Raw genomic sequence first — 27,101 nt, 5'->3', positions numbered from 1 at the left:
AACACCTGGATTGGGCAGGTGGTTTTACGAGGAAAGTTGAACAGTCTGGACTTAAATACTCTGGACTTTACAAGTGTAAGAAACAACTTATTGAAATGCAAGATCCTCTGGGGTCTTGACAGGATATATGTGGGAAAATGTTTCCTCTTATTGGGGAATCTAGAATTAGGGGTCTCAGTTTCAAACAAAATAATAACAATAATAATGTAAAACATATGAATTGAATTGTTTTTTTCTTTGGGCCATAAATTTTTGGAACACTCTTCCTGGAATGATGGTGAAAGCAGATTCTTTCCATAACTTTAAGATGGAGGTGGATAGATATTTGGCAAGCCATGGCCGAAATGTTATCAGGGCACGAGCACGTATGTTTGAAGTTATAATCAGATCAACTGTGATCTTAAGTGAGGAAATAGGCTCGGCAGGGGCCAAAGCCAATGTCTGTATTTTTTTTGGGGAGTGTGTGGTGTTTACCTCAGACAAAGTTGCAGTTGCTAGTGTTTACTGTATAGTACAGCCCAGTCATGGGTTTATTTGATGTTTACTGAAGATGCTTTGTGTGTGTAAGTACTAAGCATGTTGATATTCCTTGGATCATACAGCACATGAGGTCAGTCACCCAACCTGCCTATGTTGGTTGTTTGAAAACTGCTAACCATTTTTGGTCTCACTCCCAGATTTTATTTTCCTATAATCCTATAAATATTCCCCTCATATGCAATCTCCTTTCAAAAATTACTGTTGAATCTGCTCCCACTATCCTTTCATGTCATACTTTCTGTATCAACCTAGTGCAGCTTATCTGATGTTAGGATGAGGTCCTTTATGGCCAAGCCTGCATGTATACCTCCTTTACAATGGGGCTTTTTGTGTCAGTATATTACAGTATTGATAGCAAAACATTTTTTAGAGAGAGGGTAGTACAAGCAAACTGTTGTTGATTTTCTATCGCTCATGTACTTAGTGAGGAAAATAAAAGGAGTTGGCTGATGGCTATTACATATCCCACAGCAACTAACATGGAATGTTAGCAGTGATAGTGATAGGCCAATATTTTAGATAAAGGGTAGTGTTTCAGCACTTGTGGCTGGTAAGAGATGTGTAAAAACTGGAGTTGATTGCTCTTGACCCGTGCAGTTACTGATTGAATTTGATTATTCTACAGTGGGCAATTAATTTGTTGAAATTTCACCTGATATGTTAATTTTAAAATGTATGTCCCCGATACAGCCAGAATATAGACAACATTGAGTAAGTGTGTATGTAGATAGATTCTTGATGCTGTTTAGAATGATTGAACTTTTACTGTAGCTTCATCAGTCCTTGTGCTGAACTTGTAGAGTTTGCATTGCATTCAATTTAAAAAAAACTGTACTCAACATGGGACCTATGTGCTCGTAGTGAAACAATTACTAGGGCAACTGTTATTTTAGATGTGAATCAGTTACAAATTGATCTGGATTGCAAATGATGTTTAGCCAGTTTCCTTCCACACAGTATTTCAGATATTTGTTGAAAGGAGCAGAGTCAACAACGCGCAACTCCAAATCAAATAGGTGAGTCTGCAGGAGTTAGTGGTAAGCATGACTCCCACCACAGTCCCAGTTTTTAATAGTCTAGTGTCTGATTGTTTGTGTTCTTTTTGTTACTGAGGTGTTTTCTATTGTCTTTGAGGTTTCTGTTCAAAAAGTTATTTGTTCTTGCTTTACCTTGTTACTGAGATTTTAATTTGCCACCCCATGTATGTAACTGCCAGATAAGTGTAATTTCTCCTATGTAAAAGAAATTCGGTGTTCAAGTCTGGAGATTAATTTATTTGCGATCCTGGATCAACAAAATAAAATTGATCTACATTCTGCTTAGTACAGTTTGTTTTTTGTGTACATGTTGCTGTTCTTGCCTGTTCTACTCTGGATCCATTTCCAGTGTAAAAATAAAAGTACAGTTATAGTGTGTTAGTAATTCATATGTTGTATACCAATAAGGCTGGCACTTTTAGGATCTCACTGTGGCTGTTCGTAATCTATGCAAATTTTTTAGATAAGCACTGTTACATGTGCTTGGCAAGATCTCATTACACCCCCTAGTTGCTTTGTTTTTTAAAGTGCTAAATGTGAAATTACTTATCAAATAGTTGAGAAAATGTCTTTGTGGTATATTTTTTGTGCTCTTTTTCTAGCAAAACTATAATCTCAAGTAATTACTCATTGTGCTTTCCAAACTGGCCACAGTTTGCAGATGTTTGACAGACTCCACTTCAGTGCAAGTACAAGTGCTGTAATTTTTTGATCATACTACTGAAGTACTGCTTATACAGAAGGTGGCTAAATTTAATGTCCATAGTAGGTCTATCCTTAAGAAAGCCCCCTCAGCCTGCTTGTAGTGAGCTCCTCATGTCAACACTTGACTTCTGTGGACTTAGCTCAACACACTAACTCCAGACCTCCACAGTTGTTAACGATTCCCAGTAGCCTTACCGAACAGGCCTGAAAAAAGGTTTCCAAACCATTTCAGTTAGGTTCTTTGTAGCATGTCCTGCGCAGCAGCTCTTCGGAATCTATGAACTGGTTTCCTCATTGAGTGTTCACAAAGCACAGATCTTGCCTGTTAATTGCTTGCTGTGGAAGCCTTTGGCTCGCACTAGAAACATATCATTTTTATGCAGGCATAATCTGAAACAAAATAAGGACTGTGTGGAATGGCAGGGTAGGATATGAGACTACATAGATTGATTATCTGGTTTTTGAGACCATAAAATTAGTGTAATACAGATTCCTCGGCACATATATGTTCAGCTTTTTCGATTTAATATTACTTCTGTTGTAATTTGCTTGAAATGGTGGGCTGAAAGACCCTTTTTAATATAATCTACATAAATTTTAAATTTGTGAATCCAAATATTTATTGATTTACTTGGTCTTTGTGATCTTTAATATTTAAGTTAATCAACATTCATCAAATAAACTAGACTAATTGTCTTACAAATGATGTTAAATATAGGAAAAGTGGTTTTCTCATTAATCATATTTTCATTATTTCTTCCTGTATTTTCTTGAGCAGCCTGAACTTTAATTTGTTGTGTTTGTTGTTGCAGAAGTAGCCTGAATTTGGATGATTTTCGGTAAGTATGCTCACAGAATGTTGAGAAACACCTATTGTAGACTGGAGCAGTATGCCATTCCATTTCAATATTTCATTACATTTTTACAGAAGAGCTTTCTAGATTGTATACAAGCTTCTTAAGCTTTTCCTTTAAAACAAGCTTCATCTTGTGTGGTTTATGTTTTTAAGGCTTATTTGTTTCAAGGTGACCCTTAAACGAAACCTATTCAACAGCTTTCTGAAATGTTTAAGATTTGATTTTTTATTTGGTTTTGCTGACTACAGTTGAAATACTCTTCGTTCTTGTTATATTTAAAGAAATTTAAATACGAAACTTAAAGTTTCGTGTCTATAATGCACTTGCACAATAGATGGCAGTACCTCACTTAATGTGCATGAAATAAGCATTCTGTGCAATCTATCATTAACCGTCAAATTTTAGTATGCAGCGACAGTCTCTAGATTCATTTTGCCAAGTAAGTATCTTAATTTATGATGTCAATAGGAAATTACCTCCCCTATTTTGAGGTGACTCTTGTTCAGTCTCGCAATAAGCTTATCTGTAGTTCAGAATTATTGTAGCAGAAAACATCTTTGCGAAGTATCTTTATGCCTTGAGAATTAAAATATTGAAGAATAAATTTTGTAATATGGATCCATAGACTTATCAATTTAGCTGTACAGTGGCAGCCTTTGCCTGACATAATTTACAAACTTGAGTGATTCCTTCATTTAGTACTTGAAAGAGCTGCAATCTTTTGTCTAGCGCTTGCTGAAGTGGAGATGATAATACTGTGATTTTTGCCATCATAATCAGTATAAATTCAGTGGTGAGCTGAGAGTTCCATGACAAAGGGATCTTGATCAGTTGGGCCAATGGGCTGAGAAATGGCAGATATAATTTAATTTGGATAAATGTGAGGTATTGCATTTTGGTAGCAAAAAAAGGCAGAACTTGGACAGTTACGTAGTAATATTGTTAAACAGAGCGACCTAGGCATTGAGGTACATAATTCTTTGAAAGTTGCATCTCATGTAGGAAGGATAGTTAAGGAGGCATTTAACATGCTTGCCTTCATTGCACAGACTATTGAGTATAGGAGTTGGGATGTTGCATTCAAGTTGTACAATTCTGATCACCGTTTTGGGAAAGGTATTATTAAATTGGAAAGAATTCAGGAAAAACCTGCCAGGGTATTGCTGGAAAGAGAGGTTTGAGTTATAGAGAGAGGCTGGATAGGCTTGGACTTTGTTCACTGAAGCGTAGAAAGTTGAGGGGTGATCTTAGAGGTTTATAAAATCATGAGGGGCATAGGTAAAGTGAATAGCAAAGGTCTTTTGCTAGACCAAGTGATAGATGCAGGTACAGTTACAACATTTGAGAGACATCTGGACAAATACATGAATAGGAAAGGTTTAGAGGGATATGGACCAATCGCAGGCAAGTGGGACTAGTTTCCCAAACTAAACTTGGGTCAACATGGATGAGTTGGACCAGAGGGTCTGTTTCCAAGCTTTATAACTCTTACAGACTAGGAAATTCTCTACTTGATCTCTGAACTGTATGAAATTATCATAAAGTCATAGAATCCGCACAGTGTGGAAGCAGGCTATTTGGCCCTTTGAGACCACACAGACCCCCCCACCCAGTGCGCGCCCCCCCCCCCCCCAAATACCCACCCGGCTAATCCACCTAACCTGCACATCTTTGGCACAGAAAGAAATCGGAGGAAACCTGTGAAGATACAGGGAGAATGTGCAATCTCAACTCTGACAGTCACTCGAGGGTGAAAACTAACCTGGGTCCCTGGCACTGAGGCAGCAGTGCAAGCCACTTTGGAGTGCAATTTTGACTCTACAGGATAAAGACTAGAATCAGGCTCAACAGCAGTGCTTCTTTAACCAACTTAGACTTGCTGTCATGACTCTTTTAGAGCTCTTCCCTCACTACACCAAATAAACACATTGTTACCTCATGTTTTTGAATGGCAGAGAGGCCAAAAGAACAGACCATATCTTGTATAACCACTGAGTCTGAATGTGAACATGACAGTCTTTTTATTTAAAAACTAAACTCAGTAAAGATTAATCAGAAATAATAGGAACTACAGATGCTGGAGAATCTGAGATAACAAGGTGTAGAGCTGGATGAACACAGCAGGCCAAGCAGCATCTTAAGAGCACAAAAGATGATGTTTCGGTGCTCCTAAGATGCTGTTTGGCCTGCTGTGTTCATCCAGCTCTACACTTTGTTATCTCAAAGATTAAATTCAATTGACTTAATTGTAAGTTACAAACACATTTATTTTGGCTTCAGGAATGCAGTAAGTCAAGACATTAGAATTAATGGTCAATGCCATATAAATGACAAAGCTAAGTGTTCCCTGTCACCCAGCATTGTATGAAACGTGCACTAGAAATATGAAAAGCTTCGTTTACTAAATCAGGAGCTCCACACTTTGTTATCTCTGACTCCAGCATCTGCAGTTCTTGCTGTCTCTTCACTAAATCAGGGATGTGTAGTGAAGAAACCTGATCAATAACCTATTGGGTATATGTAATTAGGATGCCAGCAGTTTTGTTGGTTTAAATTGGGCTAAATTTGAATGAAAGTTGTGATTTGTTTTGTTGATGTTGTTTCTCCACTGTCTCTTCTGGGTTAACTACTCTCGCTTATTTCTGTGCCTCTTTATCCAGTAGTAGCTGAAGATTCATTTGCATTGGCTTCTCTTCCCTCCTTCGTGATTAACTTTAGCATCATCCAAAGGTCTGTCCTTGTCCATGGTTAGATACAGACCCTTCGCAACTTCATCCAAACACAGAATTATTTCCTTTGTGTATGCTAACGACTCTGCATCTTAATCCTCACCTCCTATTGAACTCTCCATTGCAAAGTCTTTCTTTTTTTCTCATGCTAATTATTCAAGTCCTCAGCCCCTTCTCAAACTCAGATCCCCAGTGATAAACTTCATCCTTCTCCCTGACAACTATTTGAAGCAAAACCAAACTGTTTGCAACCTTGGTTTCACACTTGACCCTGCAATAAACTGCTGACCATATATCCATGAGATCACTAAGACTACCTGTTTCCACCTCTGTGGCTTAAGCCCGATGCTGAATTCTATTTTTGTGCAATTATTACTGCAAATATCTGGTTGGTTTCTCATGTTCTACCCTTTGTAATTTGAGATCGTTCAAAACTCTGCTGCCCATTAAGTCATGCCAAATTGTGGTCACTATTTGGCAACTGACCTACGCTGCCTCATGATTAAGCAGTGTCTCAGCCCTACCTTTCTTTGTATTTGCTTTCTATGCTTCAATCCTCAAATTATCTGTGCCCTTATAATTTTAGCATCGTAAGCACCCCATTTCAATGGTTCATCATTGGGAGTTATTCTGCCCTAAATCTCTCTAACCGTACATCTGTTGTCCTGCTTTAAGATGATCCTTCTGAACCTGCTTCTTCGCCCAGACATGATCATCTGCTTGAATACTTCCTGATATAGCTCAATGTTCAATTTTGTCTGAAATTTTTAAAATGATTGGTTCTTCAACCTATTTATTTTTTTTCTTTTTAATCTTCATATTCACATTGCAAAAGAGCTTATTTTATTAAAAACACATCTTTGAGACTTATTTTTGACTTTGGAGATCCTCATACTGACTTGGATGCCACAAAGTGGGGAAAATTCAAATAGTCATACAGTTATTAGAAATATTGCTATTAAATCAAGTGTTTGTTGTAAAGGCAGAAAACATTGTTGCTTGAATTTTATTACCAAAGCAGTATGTGATTGAATGCAGAAACTTGTGGCTGGCCGTAGAGCGTTCCACTTAATGAATGCAAATGCTGAAGCTAATATCTGTTTGTTTCTCTTTTCACTGATTAATGCTGCCTATTGGATTTAAAAAAAAAACAAATTTGTGGGTTAGCACGGAACAGGAATTAAAACGGGGCACTGAATCTGCATCTCTAGGGCAAGCTGCCTCCTTGAATCAAGGGTCTTCATCTGCATCTGTTTTTCCTCATGTGCAGTCAATCTTAGCACTTCCATCTGGCATTTTACCTTCTCTCCCTGCTGCTATAACGTAAGTCAGGGTCCATTCATAATGCTTTTATGACATGCATGGATATTTGTGTCATAAGTCTATTGCATCAACCATTAAAATGTGTATTTTGCGTGTGTCTCCTATTGTTTGGGTTTCATACTGGCTTGCTTATATTATTTATGTGTTGATAAATGGTTTGCATAAACCTAAAAGTTCTGCGTATTTTATCCACCCATTTTTGGTTCTCTAACATCCGAAATGAATTAACTGGAACATAGACTATGAATAGAAAGGAAGTCTTTACATTCTAATCTGTGATTCAGTAATCAGTGAAGACAGAAGATTTCAATATTTTCTTGTGAGAGGTAATCCTGACATTTATTGTTGTATCTAGGCCCTGGTGCCAGTAAACTGTGAAACTGTGTTGTTAAACAATCTGGTGCACAATCATTTAGCATGGAAGAAAGGCACCTTCCCATCATTCCTGTGCTGATCCTTTTTAAAAGCATTCCTAGGATTCTCACACACTTGCCTCTTCCCTGTGGCACTTGAAATTTCTCCTTTTGAAGTAAACATTCAAATCCGCTTTGAAAATTATCACTGAATCAGCCGGTCTGTACATTCCAAATCAATAAAATGTCTTTTCATATTTTTCATTCTTTTGCCAGTTCTCCTAAATCTGTTTCTTCTGGATATCACCCTTCCTACTAGTGTTCTGTTTATTTTCTGATATAGTTTATAATGTATTCTTGTTAGTGTATTGACTGTGCTTGAACTAGATTTAGATAGACTTCAGCATTTTACTGAAACTGACTATTATAAAGTTGTCTCTCCCAAATCACTTGAGGTCATATCATTTACAAGGGAGGCGATAGCCTGGTGGTGGTGTTCACTGGACTATTAATCTAGAGACCCATATAACGTTTTGGGGAACTGGGTTCGAATACTGCCATGGCAGATGGTGGAATTTGAATTCAATAAATATCTGGAATTAAGAATCCAATGATGACTGTGAATCTTTGTTGATTGAAAAACTCGTCTGGTTCACTAATGTCCTCTTAGGGAAGGAAACTGACATCCTTTGGGCAGTTAGAGATGGACAATAAATGCTGCCTAGCCAGCAGTGCCCTCATCCTGTGAATGAATAAAGAAAAAAAATTGTGTGGAGGAAATTAAATAATGTGCTCCTGATAGCATGTGAAATGTCCATTACTTAAAACTGCGAGCTCTCTTTGGATGGTTTTTTTTTATAATTTAGAATCATTAGAGATGTACAGCATGGAAACAGACCTTTTCAGTCCAACTTGTCCGTGCTGACCAGATTTCTAAATTAATCTTGGCCCATAACCCGTTCACCCCTTCCTTTTCATATACCCATCTAGATACCTTTTAAATGTTGTAATTGTACCAGCCTCTACCACCTCCTCTCTCAGCTCATTCTATACATGCATTACCGTCTATCTGGAAAAGTTATTCCTTAAGTCCCTTTTAGGTCCTTTTCCTCCCACCTTAAACCTATGCCTTCTACTTTTGGACTCACCCACCCTGGGGAAAAGGCTTTGTCTATTCACACCATCCATGCCCCTCATGACCTTATAAACCTCTATAAGGTCACCCCTCAGCCTCTGATGTTCCAATGAAAATAGCCCCAGCCAATTCAGCCTGTCTCTGCAGCTGAAACTTTCCAACCTTGGCACCATCCTTGTAAATCTTTTCTGAAACCTTTCAAGTTTAAAGTTTCAGAGAAGACTTGTTGCGGGTTGTGGATTGGCTTGTTGATTTGTCCACCGAGCAGGTAGTTTGGGTTTTAGACATTTTGTCACCGTACTAGGTAACAGTGCGCCTTCAATGAAACGTTGGTCTGTCCCACTTGTTTATGTGGTCCAGTTTGATATGGTGGTTAGCCTCATTTCTGGTTCTGCTTCGTAGTAGTATATGGGGCCTACTTCCACGTGTTTGGCCTTTCGGCTGGAGTACCAGGCCTCTAGGAATTCCTGTGCATGTCTTTGGTTGGCTTGGCCTAGGGCGGCTACCTTGTTCCTATTGAATTGGTGGCCTTGCTCGTGTACTGTCTAGTGGGTTTTCTCCTGGTCTGTCCGATGTAGAATTTGTGGCAGTCCTCACATGGGATTTTATATATATCATTGGTCCTGTTAGTTGTGGGTTTGGGATCCTTTGTTCTTGTCAGTCGTTGTAGTGTAGTTGTGGTGCTACCGCGATTCTTACTGGTCTGAGTACTCTGGTCATCTTTGATAGGTTTTTGATGTATGGCTGAGTGACTAGTGTATTTGAATGTGCTATGTCTTCCTGTTGTCTGTTGAGTAAGTTCCAGTCGACTATGTTTTCGGGTAGCCATTGTTTTTAAAAATGCTGTGGTGTTGTTCTAGGGCTTTGCACAGTTCTGGGGTGCTGCAGTGTGTAATGGCTGTTTTGAACAGATGTCTGATGCAGCTCTGTTTGTAGGTGTTGGGGTGGTGGCTGTTGTAGTTAAGTATTTGGTCCATGTGGGTGGCCTTCCTGTAGACACTGGTCTGGAGCTCACCGTTGGCTCTTCATTTGACCATTACATTCAGGAATGGGAGTGCTCCTCCTCCCTGATGAATTTTATTCTGGTGAGGACGTTGATGAGTTTTAGGGTTTCCTCCAGTTTTGTGCGCTTGATAACGACAAACATGTCATCCACATAGCGGACTCATACTTCTGGCTGGATAGTGGAAGGGTTAGCATGAGTAAAACTGAATTCCTAGCCGCACTAGAATCTACCCTAAAAATCAACAGACTCTCAGACAAAACCCAATGGACTATTATATCCCAACACTGAGCAGAAAGAGTGAAGGTTAACACCCTGAACATGTTGGAGGGGAAAGCCCGAGAAGGACTCAAAGACAAAAACATTGTAATCCTACCTGCAGACAAGTGACTGATGACTTTTATTCTGAAAGAAGTGTGATTCGTCAAGAAAGCAGAGACATTACTGGCAAGTACTGGCACTTACCAACAGATGGCAACAAACACCACACCACAATTAGAAAACAGAATCACTGCTACCGTGAGGAAATTAGACCAACAGAGGAAATTAACAAATCAGACTACCAGAGGATGAAACTGGAGGAATCAAACACACCCTGCTTCTATGGACTCCCCAAGATAGACAAACCAGAAGCTCCTCTTAGACCCATAGTCTCCCTCCTGGGTACGCCAACCGTACAGACTGGCTGAAGAATTACCATGGAAACTGACACACAGTAAACTGCACAACTCACTGTATCCATCCTTGACATGATCAAGCGCACAAAACTGGAGGAAACCCACCAACTCCTCATCAACATCTTCACGGGGAAGAGGAGAACAACAACCGACTCCCTTTCCTGGATGTAATGGTCAAAAGAAGGGCCAATGGTGAGCTCTAGACCAGCGTGTACAGGAAGGTCACCCACATGGACCAAATACTTCGCTACGACAGTAACCACAACACCTACAAACAAAGCTACATCAGAACTCTGCTCAAAAGTGCCATAACACACTGCAGCACCCCGGAACTGCGCAAAGCCAAAGAACAACCCCTCTATAGTGTCTTTAAAACAGCTAACCAAAAGGTATAGTCTGCCATTACATGTTCATCAAATAACAGGAAGACAGCACATCGGAATATGCTAGTCACCCTGCCATACATCATGAACGTACCAGAAATGACCATCAGAGCACTCCAAACACTATGAATCGAGGTAGCACGCAAACCCACAATTATACTATGACAACTACTGACAAGAACAAAGGATCCCACAACCACAACTAACAGGACCAACGTATTGTATATAAAATCCTACGTAGGAACTGCCACAAACACTACATCAGACAGACTAGGAGAAAATCTGCTTCAGGGTACATGAGCACCAATTAGCTACCAAGAGACATGACCAACTATCACTTGTTTTCATACACTTGGACAAAGAAGGCCACCAATTCAACAGGAACAACTTAACCATTCTAGGACAAGCCAACCAGAAATGCCCACGAATTCTTTTCAGGCCTGGTACGCAAGCTGGAACTCCCCAGATAAATCCCCAGGGCCTGATAATCTAGACCCCAGACTGTTTAAGAAAGTAGCTCTAGAAATAGTGGATGCATTGGGCGATTATCATTCAGGAATCTATAGACTCCAGAACCATCTCTGCAGATTGGAGGGTGGCTAAAGTCACTTCAGTATTCAAAAAGGGAGGTATAGAGAAAACAGGAAATTATAGACTGGTGAGCCTCGCATCGATAGTAGGGATAATTCTCGAATCTGTTATGAAGGATTTTATAGCAGAGCATTTAGGAAGCAGTGGCAGGATCAAATAGAGGCAGAGATAATGGGAACTGCAGATGCTGAAGAATCCAAGATAACAAAGTGTGGGGCTGGATGAACACAGCAGGCCAAGCAGCATCTTAGGAGCACAAAAGCTGATGTTTTGGGCCTAGACCCTTCATCAGAAAACGGATAGAGGCAATGTGGATTTATGAAGGGGAAATCATGCTTGACAAATCTGTAGGAATTCTATGAAGATGTAAGTAGTAGAGTTGACAAGGAGAGCTGTCGATTATAGTATGTTTGGACTTTCAGAAAGCGTTTGACAAAGTCCTGCGTAGGATTATAATGTGCAGGATTAAAGAAAATGGGATTGGGGATAAGTGTATTGAGATGGATAGAAACTGGCAGAGAGGAAACAAAGAGTAGGAATTAATAGGTCCTTTTCAGATTGGCTGGCATTAACTAGTGGAGTGCCATAGGGATCGGTTCTGGGATCCCAGCTATTCACCGTATGTATTAATGATTTGGATGAGGGAACAAAAGGCAACATATTAAAGTTTGCAGATGATACGAAGTTGGGTTGGAGGATGAACTGTGACTTGGATGCAGAGATCCTTCAGCATGATCTTGACTGGTTGGTGAGTGGCAAATCAATGGCAGATGCAGTATAATTAGATAAATGCGTGGTTGTTCACTTCAGAAGCAAAATCAAGATGACAGATTACTACTCGAATGGCTGTAAATTAGGGGAGGGGAGTGTGCAGAGGGACCTGGGCATCCTTGTGTACCAGCCACTGAAGGTAAGCAGGCAGGTGCAGCAGGTCGTAAAGAAGGCAAATGTCCTTGATTGCAAGAGGTTTTGAGTACAGGAGCAGAGATGTATTGTTGCAGTTGTACAAGGCCTTGGTGAGACCACACCTGGAGTATTGTGTGCAATTTTGGTATCCTTCCCTAAGGAAGGGTGCTCTTGCTCTCGAGGGAGTGCAACAAGGGTTTACCAGTCTGATCCTGGGAATGGAAGGACCGACATAGGAGAAATTGACTGACTAGGTTGGGATTGTTTTCACTAGAGTTCAGACGAATGAGAAGAGATCTCATGGAGGCTTATAAAGTTCTAACAACTAGACTGGGTAGATGCAGGAAGGATGTTCCCGATGGTGGGTGTGTCCAGAACCAGAGGTCACCAGTATGAGGTGGCTAAAAGTGATTATACCAAATCTGCAAGTTACTATTTGTCTAACACACCTTCAGACCTCATGGTTGCAACACATCATTCATCAATTTACACATCACTGCACAAAACCAATACGACAAACTTTTTTAAATCAGCACCTTATGAACCAACACTCAATAAATTGGCAAAACTTATATCCCTGAAATACTGAAAGTTTACTGTACTTTTGCAATGTCTGAGTAGCCAGTTGAAGGCTCAAGTGAGAAGGTTATCTGCTGTTTTATTTAAAGCAAAGCTGCATCTTTATTTCAGAGATGTACACTGTAAACAAAGTATACTGCGTTTTTACATTAATTATGTGGACCTCTTGATCGACTGGCACACTCCTTTTCCCATAGTTGCCAGTTAATAAGTTTGCAGTCAAAACTAAATTCCATGTGCACTACTCATCCGCTACATGCTGTACCCAGAATGACGTTTAAATTATCTCTGACTGCTTAGATTATTTAACCAAACTGCACAATGCACGCAAGTAAAGACTGACCTCTAGCAAAATGGTGTGAGGCTGGATGGACACAGCAGGCCAAGCAGCATCAGAGGAGCAGGAAAGCTTGACGTTTCGGGTCAGGGCCCTTCTTCATCTAGCAGTCTTTTTCTCACTAGATCTTACTATCATTATTCGAACATGCCTAGTAAACATTCTTCTGGATTTTCCTTGTGTTTGTTGTCAGGTCTAAGTACACTGCATTCTTTGTAAATCATCAAATGGTCATCAGGAATTGCAGTCTCCTATTTGAGAACTAAGACTGTAATTTAATGTAGACAGAGAAAACCTATTTCATTTGATACAGGAATCCAGGAAAAGGGGTCATTGTTCTGGTTGTAGTTCTTAAGAGTGTCAGGAGTAAAATTATGAAAGACTTACAAATGCAAAGGATGGAAGTAGTTTGGAATTCTTAATGCTCGATCAAATTTTGATTTGAAACCTTCAATTGATAGTTGGGTGATCCAAAAGTATCAAGGGATATTGGGGAAGTTGCTTTGGGGGGGTGGGGGGGTGTGTGGTGTGGAAGGAGGAAGTAAAGGACCACAGCGTTTAATTTCAGAGTGACAGGTTTGCCCATTTAAGACAGTAAGGTTGTGAAGAGGAGGAACTTCATCTCTCATTCAGCAGTGAATCTGTGAAATTCTTTAGCACAAAGTGCTATGAAGGCTGGGTTGTTAAGTATTTTCAGCGCTGAGATAGGCAGACTTTTAATGAGTAAGGAAATTATGGGTTGTGGGAGAAAGGCAGGAATGTGGAGGTGAGCATTATCAGATCATCCATGATGTCACTGAATGACAGAGAAGGCATGATGAGCTAAATGGCCCATTTCTGCTCTATCTCTTGTGGTCTTTTTGGTGATCAGGGATGATCTCCATGAAAGGCAGAGCAGGTTCAGGGGATTGCTCTGGTTCCATTTTGCTAGCCTTTGCTGGGTTTTCATAGCTGTGAAATTGTCACACTCTTAATATTGAATGTTATAACTGCTATAGAAATTTACAAAGAGTTACACCAGTATTTTCCAAACTGTTGCACAACAAGTCCAAATGAACTTGAGTATGGAAACAGCAAATGCAATCAATGATGAGAAATCCCCAGGCAATTTTTCAAGGCAGGGAGAGAAGCAGCAAGACAGATAAAAGAATGGAGTTCCATATCGTAACTGAAAAATTCAACACAGAAAGCAGAGTGAAAAAATATAGGAGGGTTGTTAGACAAATTACTGAAGGTTCAGAAAACTAAAGGACTGCAGGAAGTGTTGGGTAATAGAAGACGAGTGAAAGGGATTTAAGAATGACAGAAATCTCATGTTGATAGAAATGAAGAAAAGGAATCAAATAAAAATGAGCAGCAAGAACAGTTCAGAAATGAGTGCTGGGAAGAGTGTGGAGCAATCAGCATCACTGTGAAGTGGGACTGTGAAAAATGTGCAGCAAGTCAGCACTGCTGTTAAACACTCTGGTATAAAGCAGCTCCTGAGGGGAATGGTGAACTTGCCATGAAGCAAAGCAAATGGAATGCAATGAGATAGCATTAGTAGGGGATGAGTTAATACTGGTAGAGTGGATCTTTAAATAGCTTTACATTAGGAAGCATCTAGCATAGGGTCAGATGAGTTACATTTACTTTTTTCTAGCAATTAAGTTGCAGTGTATTATCATAAAATAAGCTAATATTAGCTTAGGACTGGACTACAGCAGGAGTGTTTAAATAGAAAAAGGTCTTGTTTTGACTTTTGTTGGAATAGCAGTGGAAGCCAGGTATATGCCATCCATAGGTGGTTCTGTTCCACAAGAACAGGAGGGAGAAGAGTGACAGCGCTATAAGGATATGAGATTCATTAGTTAGGGAACAGAGCTGTTTTTGCAGTCACAAAAAGAGACACCAGGATTGCATGTTGCCTCTCTGGTGCCAGCAGAAAGGATGTCCAAGGAAGGCTACAGGGTATTCTGAAGAGGGAAGGTCAACAGCTAGTAGTCACTGTACATTTTAGTATCAACGATGTAGGTGAAAAAAAATGAAGCAGTCTAACAACTTGGAGTATAGGGAGCTTGAACGCAAATTTAAAAAAAGGACCTCAAAAGGATTGCTACCTCTGCCACATGCTGATGGATATAGAAATAACAATGAGATGCATGGATAGAGTCGATAGCCAGAGACTTTTCCCCAGAGCAAGATTGACTGCCACGAGGGGTCATAGTTTTAAAGTGTTAGGAGGAAGGTATAGAGGAGACATCAGAGGGAGGTTCTTCACCCAGAGAGTTGTGAGCGCATGGAATAGTTTGCCAGTGGTAGTCGTGGAAGCGGAGTCATTAGTGACATTTAAGCGACTGCTGGACGTGCACATGGACAGCAGTGAATTGAGGGGAATGTAGGTTAGGTTATTTTATTTTTGGATTAGGATTATTCCACAGTACAACATCGTTGGCCCAAGGGGCTGTACTGTGCTGTACTGTTCTATGTTCTACTTTCTAAGATACATTAAATGGGTAATATAGCTGAGGAAATGGAACCAAGCAAGAGATTCAGATTCCTGGGATAATTGGGTCAATTCTGGGGAAGATGGGACCAGCACAAACAGGATGGATTGCACCTGGACAAGACAGGACCAATTCCTTAGGGGGTATGTTGGCTTATGCTGTCAGGGCAAGTTTAAATTAGAATGGGTGGTGAGAACCTGAGCAAGGAGACAGAGAAGGTGGAAGTATGGATTGAAAAGATAGACATAAAGGTGAGAAGTGAGAATGGAAAGCAGAAAAATACAAGGATGATAAAAGAAAAGTTAGTGCAAAATAAAGCCAAAATAACTAACAAGGATAAAAAAGGCTAGTCTACAGATTGTGTCTTAATGCACACAGCATTTATAATAAGATAGAATAATGAATGGCACAAATAGATGCACAAAATTATTATATAATTACAACTATGAAGACATGTCTGCAGGGTGACCAAGATAGGAAATGAATATACAGAGGTATTCAGTATTTAGGAGGAACAAATCAATAGGAGAGGAGATAGGGTACCACTGCTAGTAAAGGGGTATATTCATATAATGAGACGACGACCGGCTCCCAAAGTCATCTGTGTGGGTGGAGATAAGAAACACCAAGGGATAGAAAGCATTGTTGTCGAACAGGGAGCCAAACAGTAGTGGAGACATAAGGGAAGACATGAAACAGAACATTACAAATGCATGTAAATAAGGGTACAAAAGACTGATCAAGAAGGGGAAAATAAAGTAGGACTATAACCCTGATTATAAAAGCTTCTGTAAATACAGAAGTGACAAGAAAAAGGATTAGCGAGGCCAAATGTTGGCCCCTTACAGACAGAAACTGGGGAAATTACAATGGGGATCAAAGAAATGGCAGAAGAACCAAACACACATTTTGATTGTCTTCACAAAAGAAAAGGATAAATAATTTCTCAGGAAGATCAACCGCCAAGGGATCACAAAGCAGGAAGAATTGAGCAAATTCAAAACTAGTTTATTAAAAAAAAATGTGCTGGACAAATTATTGTGGTTAAAAGATGACAAATTACCAGGGCCTAATGATCTACATTCCAGGATTTTAAAACGAAGTGGCAGTGGAATTACTGGATGAATTGGTAGTCACCTTCCAAAATCCAGTAGACTCTAGAGCAATTCCTACAGACTAAAGAGTGGCAAACATGACCCCACAATTTAAAAAAAACAGAATGACAGACCAGTTAGCCAAACATTAAAGTAGTGGGGGCAATACCACAGTTTATGACAAAAAAACCTTTTTTTACAGCAGTCCTTCTTTCTTCTACTGTGTTCTCTCTCCCCCCCCCCCCCCCCCCCCCCCCCAACCGCCCACCAACTTTTAACTACTTAAACTACTATACCTAGAGAATGGAGGCGAAACAAAGGGAAACAAGTGGTGGGGCAGGGAGCCGAGCGGGCACAGGCTGAGTTGCAGAGCAGGGGCAGCAGAATGGGCCAAGTCCTGGCAAGCAAGTTGTGGGTTAGAACAGGGATCAGGGGTGTGTGGATTATGGATGTAGTCAGAATTTTATAAATGGCTAAGGAGCTGCTTTACAGCAATACAGTAGCCATTTTTTAAATGTAAGCACATCCCATCAGATTCTCTTATTATTGTGGGCTATGTTGGCAATGTTGAACTATTTCAATGGGTACTCTCAAATATTCAGATATTACATTACTTTCAAAAGCATTCAGTATCTTTTCAGACATTAGATTCCAGAGAGGCAAGGATAGCAAAGATGATTTGCAATAGGAGTGAGAGACAGGATAGTTGTCATGGGGGAATTTCAACTTGCCAAATATTGACTGGAAACACTATAGTTTGAGTACTATAGATGGTTCAGATTTTGTCCAGTGTGTGCAGGAGGCCTTCCTGACACAGTATGTAGATAGGCCAACAAGGGGTGAAGCCACATTAGATTTGGTACTGGGTAATGAGCCCGGCCAGGTGTTAGATTTGGAAGTAGGTGAGCACTTTGGTGATAGCGATCACAATTCTGTTATGTTTACTTTAGTGATGGAAAGGGATAGGTGTATACCACTGGGCAAGAGTTATAGCTGGGGGAAAGGCAATTACGAAGAGATTAGGCAAGATTTAGGGAGCATAGAATGGGGAAGGAAACTGCAGGGGATGGGCACATTAGAAATGTGGAACTTATTCAAGGAAAAGCTCCTGTGTGTCCTAGATAAATATGTATCTGTCAGGCAGGGAGGAAGCTGTAGAGTGCGGGAGCCGTGGTTTACGAAGGAGGTGGAATCTCTGGTCAAGAGGAAGAAGAAGGCTTATGTTAGGATGAAATGTGAAGGCTCAGTTAGGGCACTTGAGGGCTATGAGGTAGCCAGGAAAGACCTAAAGAGAGAGCGCAGAAGAGCCAGGAGGAGACATGAGAAGTTGTTGGCAGATAGGATCAGTGTAAACCCTAAGGCTTTCTATAGGTATTTAAGGAATAAAAGAATGACAAAAGTAAGATTAGGCCCAATCAAGGATAGTAGTGGGAAGTTGTGTGTGGAGTCAGATGGGATAGGGGAAGCGCTAAATGAATATTTTTCAAAACTATTCACTCCAGAAAACGACAATGTTGTCGAGGAGAATACTGAGATACAGGCCACTAGACTAGGTGGGATTGAGGTTCACAAGGAAGAGGTATTAGAAATCCTTCAGAAGGTGAAGATAGATAAGTCCTTTGGGCCGGATGGGATTTATCCTCGGATCCTCTGGGAAGCCAGGGAGGAGATTGCTGAGCCTTTGGCATTGATCTTTAACTCGTCATTGTCTACAGGAATAGTGCCAGATGACTGGAGGATAGCAAATGTGGTTCCCCTGTTCAAGAAGGGGAGCAGAGACAACCCTGGTAATTATAGATCAGTGAGCCTTACCTCAGTTGTTGGTAAAGTGTTGAAAAAGGTTATAAGGGATAGGATTTATAATCCTCTAGAAAAGAATAAATTGATTAGGGATAGTCAGTACGGTTTTTTGAAGGGAAGGTCGTGCCTCACAAACCTTATTGAGCTCTTTGAGAAGGTGACCAAACAGGTAGATGAGAGTAAACTGGTTGATGTGGTGTATATGGATTTCAGCAAGGCGTTCGATAAGGTTCCCCACAATAGGCTATTGTACAAAATGCGAAGGAATGGAATTGTAGGAGATATTGCTGTTTGGATCGGAAATTGGCTTGCTGAAAGAAGACAGAGGGTGGTAGTTGATGGGAAATGTTCATCCTGGAGACCAGTTAGTAGTGGTGTACCGCAAGGGTCAGTGTTAGGTCCACTGCTGTTTGTCATTTTTATAAATGACCTGGATGAGGGTGTAGAAGGATGGGTTAGTAAATTTGCAGACGACACTAAGGTCGCTGGAGTTGTGGATAGTGACGAAGGATGCTGTAGATTGCAGAGAGACATAGAGAAGCTGCAGAGCTGGGCTGAGAGGTGGCAAATGGAGTTTAATGCAGACAAGTGTGAGGTGATGCTCTTTGGTAGGAGTAACCAGAAGGCAAAGTACTGGGCTAATGGTAAGATTCTTAGTAGTCTAGATGAGCAGAGAGATCTCGGTGTCCATGTACACAGATCCTTGAAAGTTGCCACCAAGGTTGACAGGGCTGTTAAGAAGGCATACAGTGTTTTAGCTTTTATTAATAGAGGGATCGAGTTCCGGAACCAAGGGGTTATGGTGAAGCTGTACAAAACTCTGGTACGGCCGCACTTGGAGTATTGTGTACAGTTCTGGTCACCGCATTATAAGAAGGATGTGGAAGCTTTGGAAAGAGTGCAGAGGAGATTTACTAGGATGTTGCCTGGTATGGAGGGAAAGTCTTACGAGGAAAGGCTGAGGGATTTGAGGCTGTTTTCATTAGAGAGAAGAAGGTTGAGAGGTGACTTAATTGAAACCTATAAAATAATCAGAGGGTTAGATAGGGTGGATAGGGAGAGCCTTTTTCCTAGGATGGTGACGGCGAGCACGAGGGGGCAGAGCTTTAAATTGAGGGATGAAAGATATAAGACAGATGTCAGAGGTAGTTTCTTTACTCAGATAGTAGTAAGGGAATGGAACGCTTTGCCTGCAACGGTAGTAGATTCGCCAACTTTAGGTATATTTATATTTAACTTTAGGTATATTCTTTCCTCTGTCTTCTTTCAGCAAGCCAATTTCCGATCCAAACAGCAATATCTCCTACAATTCCACTACATGGAATAGTGTAGATTAGATGGTCTTAAGATCGGTATGACAGGTCGGCACAACATCGAGGGCCGTAGGGCCTGTACTGTGCTGTTATGTTCTATGTTCTAATTTTATGACATTTGAAGGTTGAATTAATATGCCTATTTTCGCTATTCGCTGCTCACTGTTTGATTTTGCTATATTATGACCGTTAGATCTGTAATATGCATAGGAAAAAGGTACATCCAAATTGACCAAGCTGGTAAATTCTACCTCTGATTTTTGTCTTCCTCAAAAGACTGCCTTATTGCAATTACCAGCACCAAATCAGAGCTGCTCTTTGTATCTGGCCATTCCATGAGCTGACATTCCTTGCACTGCATGTTCCACATTTATTCAGTCACTTGCTTAACATTTCAAGGACTTACTGACTAATTTGTCTGCTGTTATTTAGGGGCTCCAGCAAACGTGGAGAATCTTTTGGAATTAGTCGAATAGGCAGCAAGCTTAAAGGAGTCTTTAAAAGCACAACGATGGAAGGGGCTATGTTGCCTAACTATGGATTACCAGCAGGAGATGATGATCTTGTGAGTAAAATTGAGTTGTTGTGTTGGTAACCGTGTTGATTAAGCACAGTCTAAATAAAAACTGATAGTTTTTAAACTGTCAGTCTGTTCATTTGGATTAAGCATATGTTGGTATTGTTACAAATGGAACTTGGTAATGTACAGTGTTAGTATTGTGTTCATATCTGACTTTAGGTTAGAGGTGAAGCCCAGGACAAACCTGTGGTCATAATTAAAGGTCTAATATTCTTAGCTGACGGTCAGAGTTGGATAGTAACCTGGAATGAGTAACCAGGATATTTTAAATGACAAAGTCCATCTCAAAATTGTTATGTTCTCAATTACGTCACCTCATCCCTCTTGTTTTTTCCAAATTTTTGATGCAGCTGACCATACCAGTCTCCTTCGTACCTCTTCTATGTTCCCCAGCCATGTGGGCCCTTTCTTGCCTCATTGTGTTCTGTTCAGAATCACTAGCACAGTGAGAAGCTCTTCAACACATCGAATCCATGCCAGCTTTGTAGAATAATTCAGTCAGCCCCAATCCATTCCTTTCATTGCATCTGTAAGTGCACCATAGCAGACTTATTAGCAAATTTATAGTGCATCAGCTTAAAGGAAGACTGGGAGCACAAACAAAATTGGGTAAAAGTCAGAAAGCATATGCCAATGGTTTACTAATGTTTTTCAGACTGTAGGCAGTACCAAAGTGTGATTGTTGGGGTGGGTACGCAGACAACTTTTTGCTTCTTAATGAGTATTGAGGACATGGGTTTGTTTGTAGGTGACAAAACACGGAGAAGGGGAGAATAATAAGTTTTCAGGAGGATGAAGGAAAACAAAATTGCTGATGCTGGAATCTTGAAGTAAAAACAGAAGCTACCAGAATAGATTGGGCAGCATCTGAGGAGAAAGTGATAACTTGTAGTTTGACTTTTCTCAGTTCAGATTTTAGAACAATATGCAAAAACTGGTCAAATAGACACACATTACACATTCGAAATTTAACAAGGAGCTTTGAATGGAAATGCAGTCAAAGTGGGGTGGAAGCGAAGTCACAGAAGAAACTTGACATCCAGTGAAGTATTTTATATGGTATGAAATGCACCAGCCAATGTGTACTCAACTGACTGTTACACTCAGTAATATAAAAACAACCAGGTAAGTGTGTTGAGATGTTGATGAAGAGAAAAATATCAGCCAGAATACATTGAAATTAATTGAAAAGTGCAAGGCAGTTTTCACATTCACCCAGTAGTTTAATGGGTCTTGGTTTAAAGTCTCATCCAATAGTACAGCATCCCTCACTACTCATTGGAGCATGTATTTTAATTTGTGTTCCAGTGTTGGATGGGATATCAGTCCTTGGACTGGAACACAGATGATGCTGAGTCACATCTGACAGAGGGAGTGAGAGGAGTCAGAGAGGCAGGAGAGGGAGGACAAAGTTTAAAGTAGCATTGAGACCAGATGAGGGTTGCAACAACATACAATCAGAGACAGGAGCAGCTAACAGCCCACATCAGAGGTTGAAATAAAGAGTCTGTGATGGCGAGGGCACTGATTTGAAAGTAGCTCAGGGCTAAACAGGACTTCAAGACTTCCAATAATTAGGTTTTGTTAATTATTAGCAAATTTTTTCCTACAATCTTCAATTTTGCCATCATCCCTCCTGCCTTTCTTTGACTCCTCCCATCCTCTCTAACAGATGTGACTCACTTTCATCTGTGTTCGAGTCCAAGGATTAATATCCCACTCTAATAGTGGAACACAGATTAAGATATATGTTCCAGTGAGTACTGAGGGATGCTATACTGTTGAATGAGATTTTAAGCCATGGCCCAGTAAGCTACTGGGTGAATGTGAAAACTCCCTTGCATCTTTTTAATTAATTTCAGTGTTCTGGCTGATATCTTCAGCATCTCAAAAAACACATCTGTTTTTTTTGGTTGGGTATGCATTGGTTGTGCATTTTCATACCACATACCATATAATATACTTCACTGGATGTCAAACTTCTTCCATGAATTCGCTTCCACCCCATTTTGATTGCATTTCAATTCATAACACCCTGTTAAATTTCAAATGTGTGATTTGTGTCTTTTTGACTAATTTTTGCATATTGTCCTGAAGTCTGAACTGAAAAAAGCCAAACTAAAAGTTATCACTTTCTCCTCAGATGCTGCCCAATCTATTGAATGTTCCTAGTAGTTTCAGTTTTTATTTTAAGTTTCCTGCATCAGTTTTTTTTTTCTATCATCCTCCTGAAAACTTGCAATTTTCTTCTTCTCCACGTTTTGTCACCTGCAAATAATCCTTAACCTGAACACAAATTGAGAGAAGTTGTCTGTGAATCCACCCCTGACAACCACAACTTTGTACTGTCTACAGTCTGAAAAACATTGCTTTTGTGGCAGTGGTTAACTAAAGTTGCTATAAAAGCTCAGCAGATTTGGCAGCATCTGTGAAAGAGAAAACAGAGTTAATGTTTTTTGTGCAGTGACACTGCCTCAGAACCAAATCCGAAACATTGACTCTGTTTCTCCTTCACAGGTGCTGCCAAACCTGCTCGGCTTTTCCAGAAACTTTTTGTTTTTGTGCCTGATTTACAGCATCTGCAGTTCTTTCAGTTGTGATTTATTTTTTTAGTTAACCACTGCCATCTGTTTTCTAAATTTGTTAGTTCTCTTACTCTTCTTTTTAAGCTGGTGTACTTTAATTTTGCTAATAAATCTGTTATTTGGCATTTACAGATGCTCCTTAAAAGTCCAGGTACATAACATCAAAGATAATCTCAGTAATCCACCCTTCTTCGGAGATCTGTTTAGCCATGCATGGTTTGTCATTCTCAAATCTGTGTTGATTTTCCTTTTCGCTATTGTTTAAAGTAGATTAATTGCACAATTTTCATGGTTAGTATTGTGTCCCGGTTTACCATGGAACGTTGATACTTAACAACATTAATTAGTAAACAGCATTTTCTAAGTGCCAATTGATTATGCTTTTAAAGGTTCCTCACATGAGGCTTACTGGCCTGTAGTTATTGGGTTTGTTGTCCTCATTTTTGAACAAGTTGTTCCTTCTAGTCCTTTCGCAGTGTCCCCGTTATTATGAAGGACTGGATGATATTAGCCAAAGCCTGTGCAATTTTCACCCATGCAACCTCACCAACCTTTTGATGTATTGGTTCAGCATTGCGACTTCTACTTTAAGTAGTGCAAAGCCTTTTTATTTGTTTTGATCCGATGGAGCATTGCCACTTGCAGTTTCTTCTTTGATAGCATCTTCCCCAGTGAGATGCGAAATATTCATCCAACATCGTAGCCTTCAAAAGAGAATTTTTTTAGTCACTAGTAGATGCTACTGTTTTGACTATCATACTGTTCATATGTTCCATCTCATGAAGGCTCCTGTCAGAAACTCCTGACCCTCAGACATTGAATTGAGGGACTGTGCAGATGGCGATTTATTTACTGAAAGCCTTTAGGCTCCCTAAGTAAATTAGCTCCTGTTTTGTCTAGTCAGATGTCTGACCCTGAAGCATCTGAATATTCAAGGTGATTCTGTGGCTGAAGAAGTGATCGCTTTGCTTGTTAGGGTTGATCTCTAATTTTTTGTTTCTAATTTGTCCGCCATCCTTGGTAGATTTTCAGGTTGCAGCCTTTGTGAGAATATAGAAGAGATGTACAAGATGAGTTGTAGTTGTTCTTGTTAAACCAAAGAAGGCAAAAAGGAAATTTTGATAGAGGTGTTTGCAAATATGAATAACTTATATACGGTAAATGAAAATATACAGTTTGCAGTGGCAGCTTAGCCAATGACCAGAGCACAAAAATTAATGATAAAAGAACCAGGGGTGATATGAGTTGCTTTCTTGTGCATCAAGTTGTAATCTTGAATACGGTGCTTGCAATGGAGCTAGCAGTAAATTAATTAACTTTCAAAAATAAATAGCTTTAAATGTTGGAAGGAATGACGTAGGCATTGAGGAAAGATAAATAGGATGAGTTGATGATATAGTTCCATCAAACAACAGGCATATGCATAACCAACAAAATAATTTCTTGTGCTCCATCATTCAATGATTTTGACACAGACTAAATGGTTTTAATATATTTGTATGGTTTAGTATTTTCAAATGGTGTAAGGCTGCTAAGTTTGGTCATCCCTCTGTATGTAAGCATATCATAAACAGTCAATTTTGTGTAATCTTTGGCAGCCTCCCGAATGCTCATTCCAGTTTGACATTGTCTGTGTAAGAGTTCTGTACAGTTTAGATTGTGACAGTTATAGCCTTGTCAAAACTTGCTGTTTTTAGTTAAGCAAATAATCTAAATCTGCTGTTGGGATTTGTAATCAGTTCACGTTCTTGTGCTTTATTTTGCAATTTTCTTTTCCTAAAGATATTTACCCTGTAGGGATATTACTCCAAGGGCGCCACCAGCCATCTTCCCTAATTAGCTACTTTGCCTCGATACCCCCATGCAAATGTGTTTGGCTTGCACTTTGACAGTGGGAGGCTTCACACTTGGAGCACGACCATCATGTTATTGAACACGGTCCAGCAAAAGTATTCAGCACAGCAATGCATATAACCATTTTCCTCTTTCCCCTCCCAGCTCTCAGTCTAGGATATAGGCCAGTCATAGTTTTGCTCTTCACTACCTGTCTAGAAAATACAATTAGACAACATATGTCTTTTAGTTGTTTGATAGTTGGAGAAGTGCCTAAATGTTCCAAAAGAGAATTTTAGTTTCCTTTCTATGAATGTGGTTCTTTTAGATAAGGAGTCTTTCTTTCTTTTGTCTCCTCTATCTTGCATTTTAATTTTCCAAAATGATGAGCACAGAAGATGGAAACCTGCTGTTCAATAATAGTTGGTCATTTTAGTGTTGAACTCTCGTATTTGTGAAAAATGGCATTTTATGTTAACGTTTGTTACAGGTTGAAGAAGCAACAGTTGTGTCTGAGGATGATTTAATTGAAGAATTGGCAATCACTCCCAATGCTTATCGTAACCTTTCTGCCTGGAAAATAAGCATTCCATATCTGGATTTCTATTTTGACAGTAAAAAGGAGAAAGTCCCAGTGTTCTGTATTGAAGTAATTCGAAATGAAGAAGGGCCAGGTAAGCTGTGCGTATATTGTTTGCTCACTTTTGCCCCATCCCCTTCTCTAAATATTTCTGGGATGTAATTGTATTGGTATCGGAGCCAGTATATGTCCCACCTATTTTTTCTGGTCACACACATGATGAATTTTATACTTGATGTTAAAATAGTACATTTGATCCAAATATTTTGCGTTCTTATTAACAAGATGCGCGAACTTTGGATAATTTCTCGCTTTCTCTCCCACTACAAAATGAGGTGTGGAGGAGCTGCAGGGAATTAGGGAAGCAAAGACTACCCAAGTTTCTACTTCAATTATGAGAGGTGATTCTATGTGAGGTTAAAAAGGGCTCAATACCGAGGAGGTGCATCAAATTAGATGAATAGGTAAAGATTGCACTTCTTTCTTCATTTAAATAAAGGCTGTTTGATATGTCCAGGAGTTTGCGTTCACTGTTCATACTGCTGATGTTATTGAAAGCAGCACGTGGCTTACAAAATAGGGAAGGCCAAGAAATCTTCCACAAACTAGAGTTCCTGGGATTTAAGTGTAACTAAATATGTCATTCCTTAGCAGATGTGAGACTACATGATGGAAATCAGCTGCTGACTTAGTTAAAGATTCAACTGTGTATGATTAGCCAGTGTCTGTGATCTATCTGGACAAGTTGAAGCCTTGTTGCTGCAAGTCAAGAAAACTTAGTCCAAAAACAGAAGTTCTTTACCTTTCTGAGTTGGATTAGTTTAAGAAAATTTGTTATTAAAAGTATCGTTAAGGGGGGAAAAAAAAGCTGCCTTACTTAACCCTACTTGGAATAAAAAATATAAATAGCTTTTAATGCTATGTATCTCTCTCAGATGGGATAGAGAGAGAGGCATGCACATGTAGGATAAGATCGGTGAACTTGATTTAAAAAAAATTCTTCAGGGATCATTTTGAAAGTTAGGCCAGGAAGTAAATTGTGAAAGTGTTTGGAGAGTGAATTCTGTAGGCCAGGTGCATAGCAATGGGAGAAAGAAATGAAGAAAATGATGTGAACCGTTACTTGAGAAATAATGATCTGATGGATCTTGGCTTCCTGCCATTTCCTGTTGAAAAGTTTTGAAATTGTTCTTTAGCATTTGCTGGCTCAATGCTATTGAATTGCTATATTGGAATGATGGCTGCTGTCCCTGATGAGATTTTATTTGTTCTTGACGTGAGAGAGTTTCTGAGCTTAGATACAGCAAAAGCATGAGCTAATTATGTTTGCTGCTATCACCTTAAAGATGCATTGGAACAGACCCTTACAATGTGCTTTACTGAGGTTTAAGCTGGTAACCCATTGAACAGCTTTCCATTTCCCACCTATCTGGTTCATATTGATTGCTGGTTTGTTTGGAAAACCTGCATCTCATGATTGAGTTACCCACAGATCTTGTGAAGAATGGGGAATATGATGATGTGCTCTTAATTTCTAGAAGATTTTTCTATTTTATCAAGAATGTTCATCTTTATAGAATAACCCATATATGATGTAAATTGCAAAATTGGTATTATTTAATAAGTTCCTTTTTTTTAGTGTGGCTTGTATCAAAATTGAGTGCTACTCTGTCTT

The 27,101-nt window shown here is 39.7% G+C and overlaps 1 protein-coding gene across 13 annotated transcripts in view; it reads left to right on the top strand.

The window, feature by feature from the left end:
- The window catches only part of snx14 (sorting nexin 14), a 234,146-nt gene that overhangs the window by 106,994 nt on the left and 100,051 nt on the right, over nucleotides 1-27,101 (top strand). For 11 of the 13 annotated variants that reach the window (XR_009446141.1, XR_007248056.2, XR_007248055.2 and 8 more), the window contains exons 15-19: nucleotides 1,498-1,556; nucleotides 3,095-3,121; nucleotides 7,036-7,191; nucleotides 20,281-20,413; nucleotides 25,337-25,520. Coding sequence is in view for 9 of the 13 variants with exons in the window: in XM_048535544.1 (XP_048391501.1) it covers nucleotides 1,498-1,556; nucleotides 3,095-3,121; nucleotides 7,036-7,191; nucleotides 20,281-20,413; nucleotides 25,337-25,520 (559 nt within the window). In the remaining 4 variants the exon portion in view is untranslated. The remainder of the gene's footprint in view (nucleotides 1-1,497; nucleotides 1,557-3,094; nucleotides 3,122-7,035; nucleotides 7,192-20,280; nucleotides 20,414-25,336; nucleotides 25,521-27,101) is intronic. The other 2 variants (XM_048535545.2, XM_048535546.2) reach the window with 1 other exon arrangement.

The sequence above is a fragment of the Stegostoma tigrinum genome, chromosome 9 (assembly GCF_030684315.1).
Source record: "Stegostoma tigrinum isolate sSteTig4 chromosome 9, sSteTig4.hap1, whole genome shotgun sequence".
NCBI classification, from domain to species: domain Eukaryota; kingdom Metazoa; phylum Chordata; class Chondrichthyes; order Orectolobiformes; family Stegostomatidae; genus Stegostoma; species Stegostoma tigrinum.
Note: the sequence above shows the minus strand (reverse complement) of the source record. Positions and strands in the feature narration are given on the sequence as shown.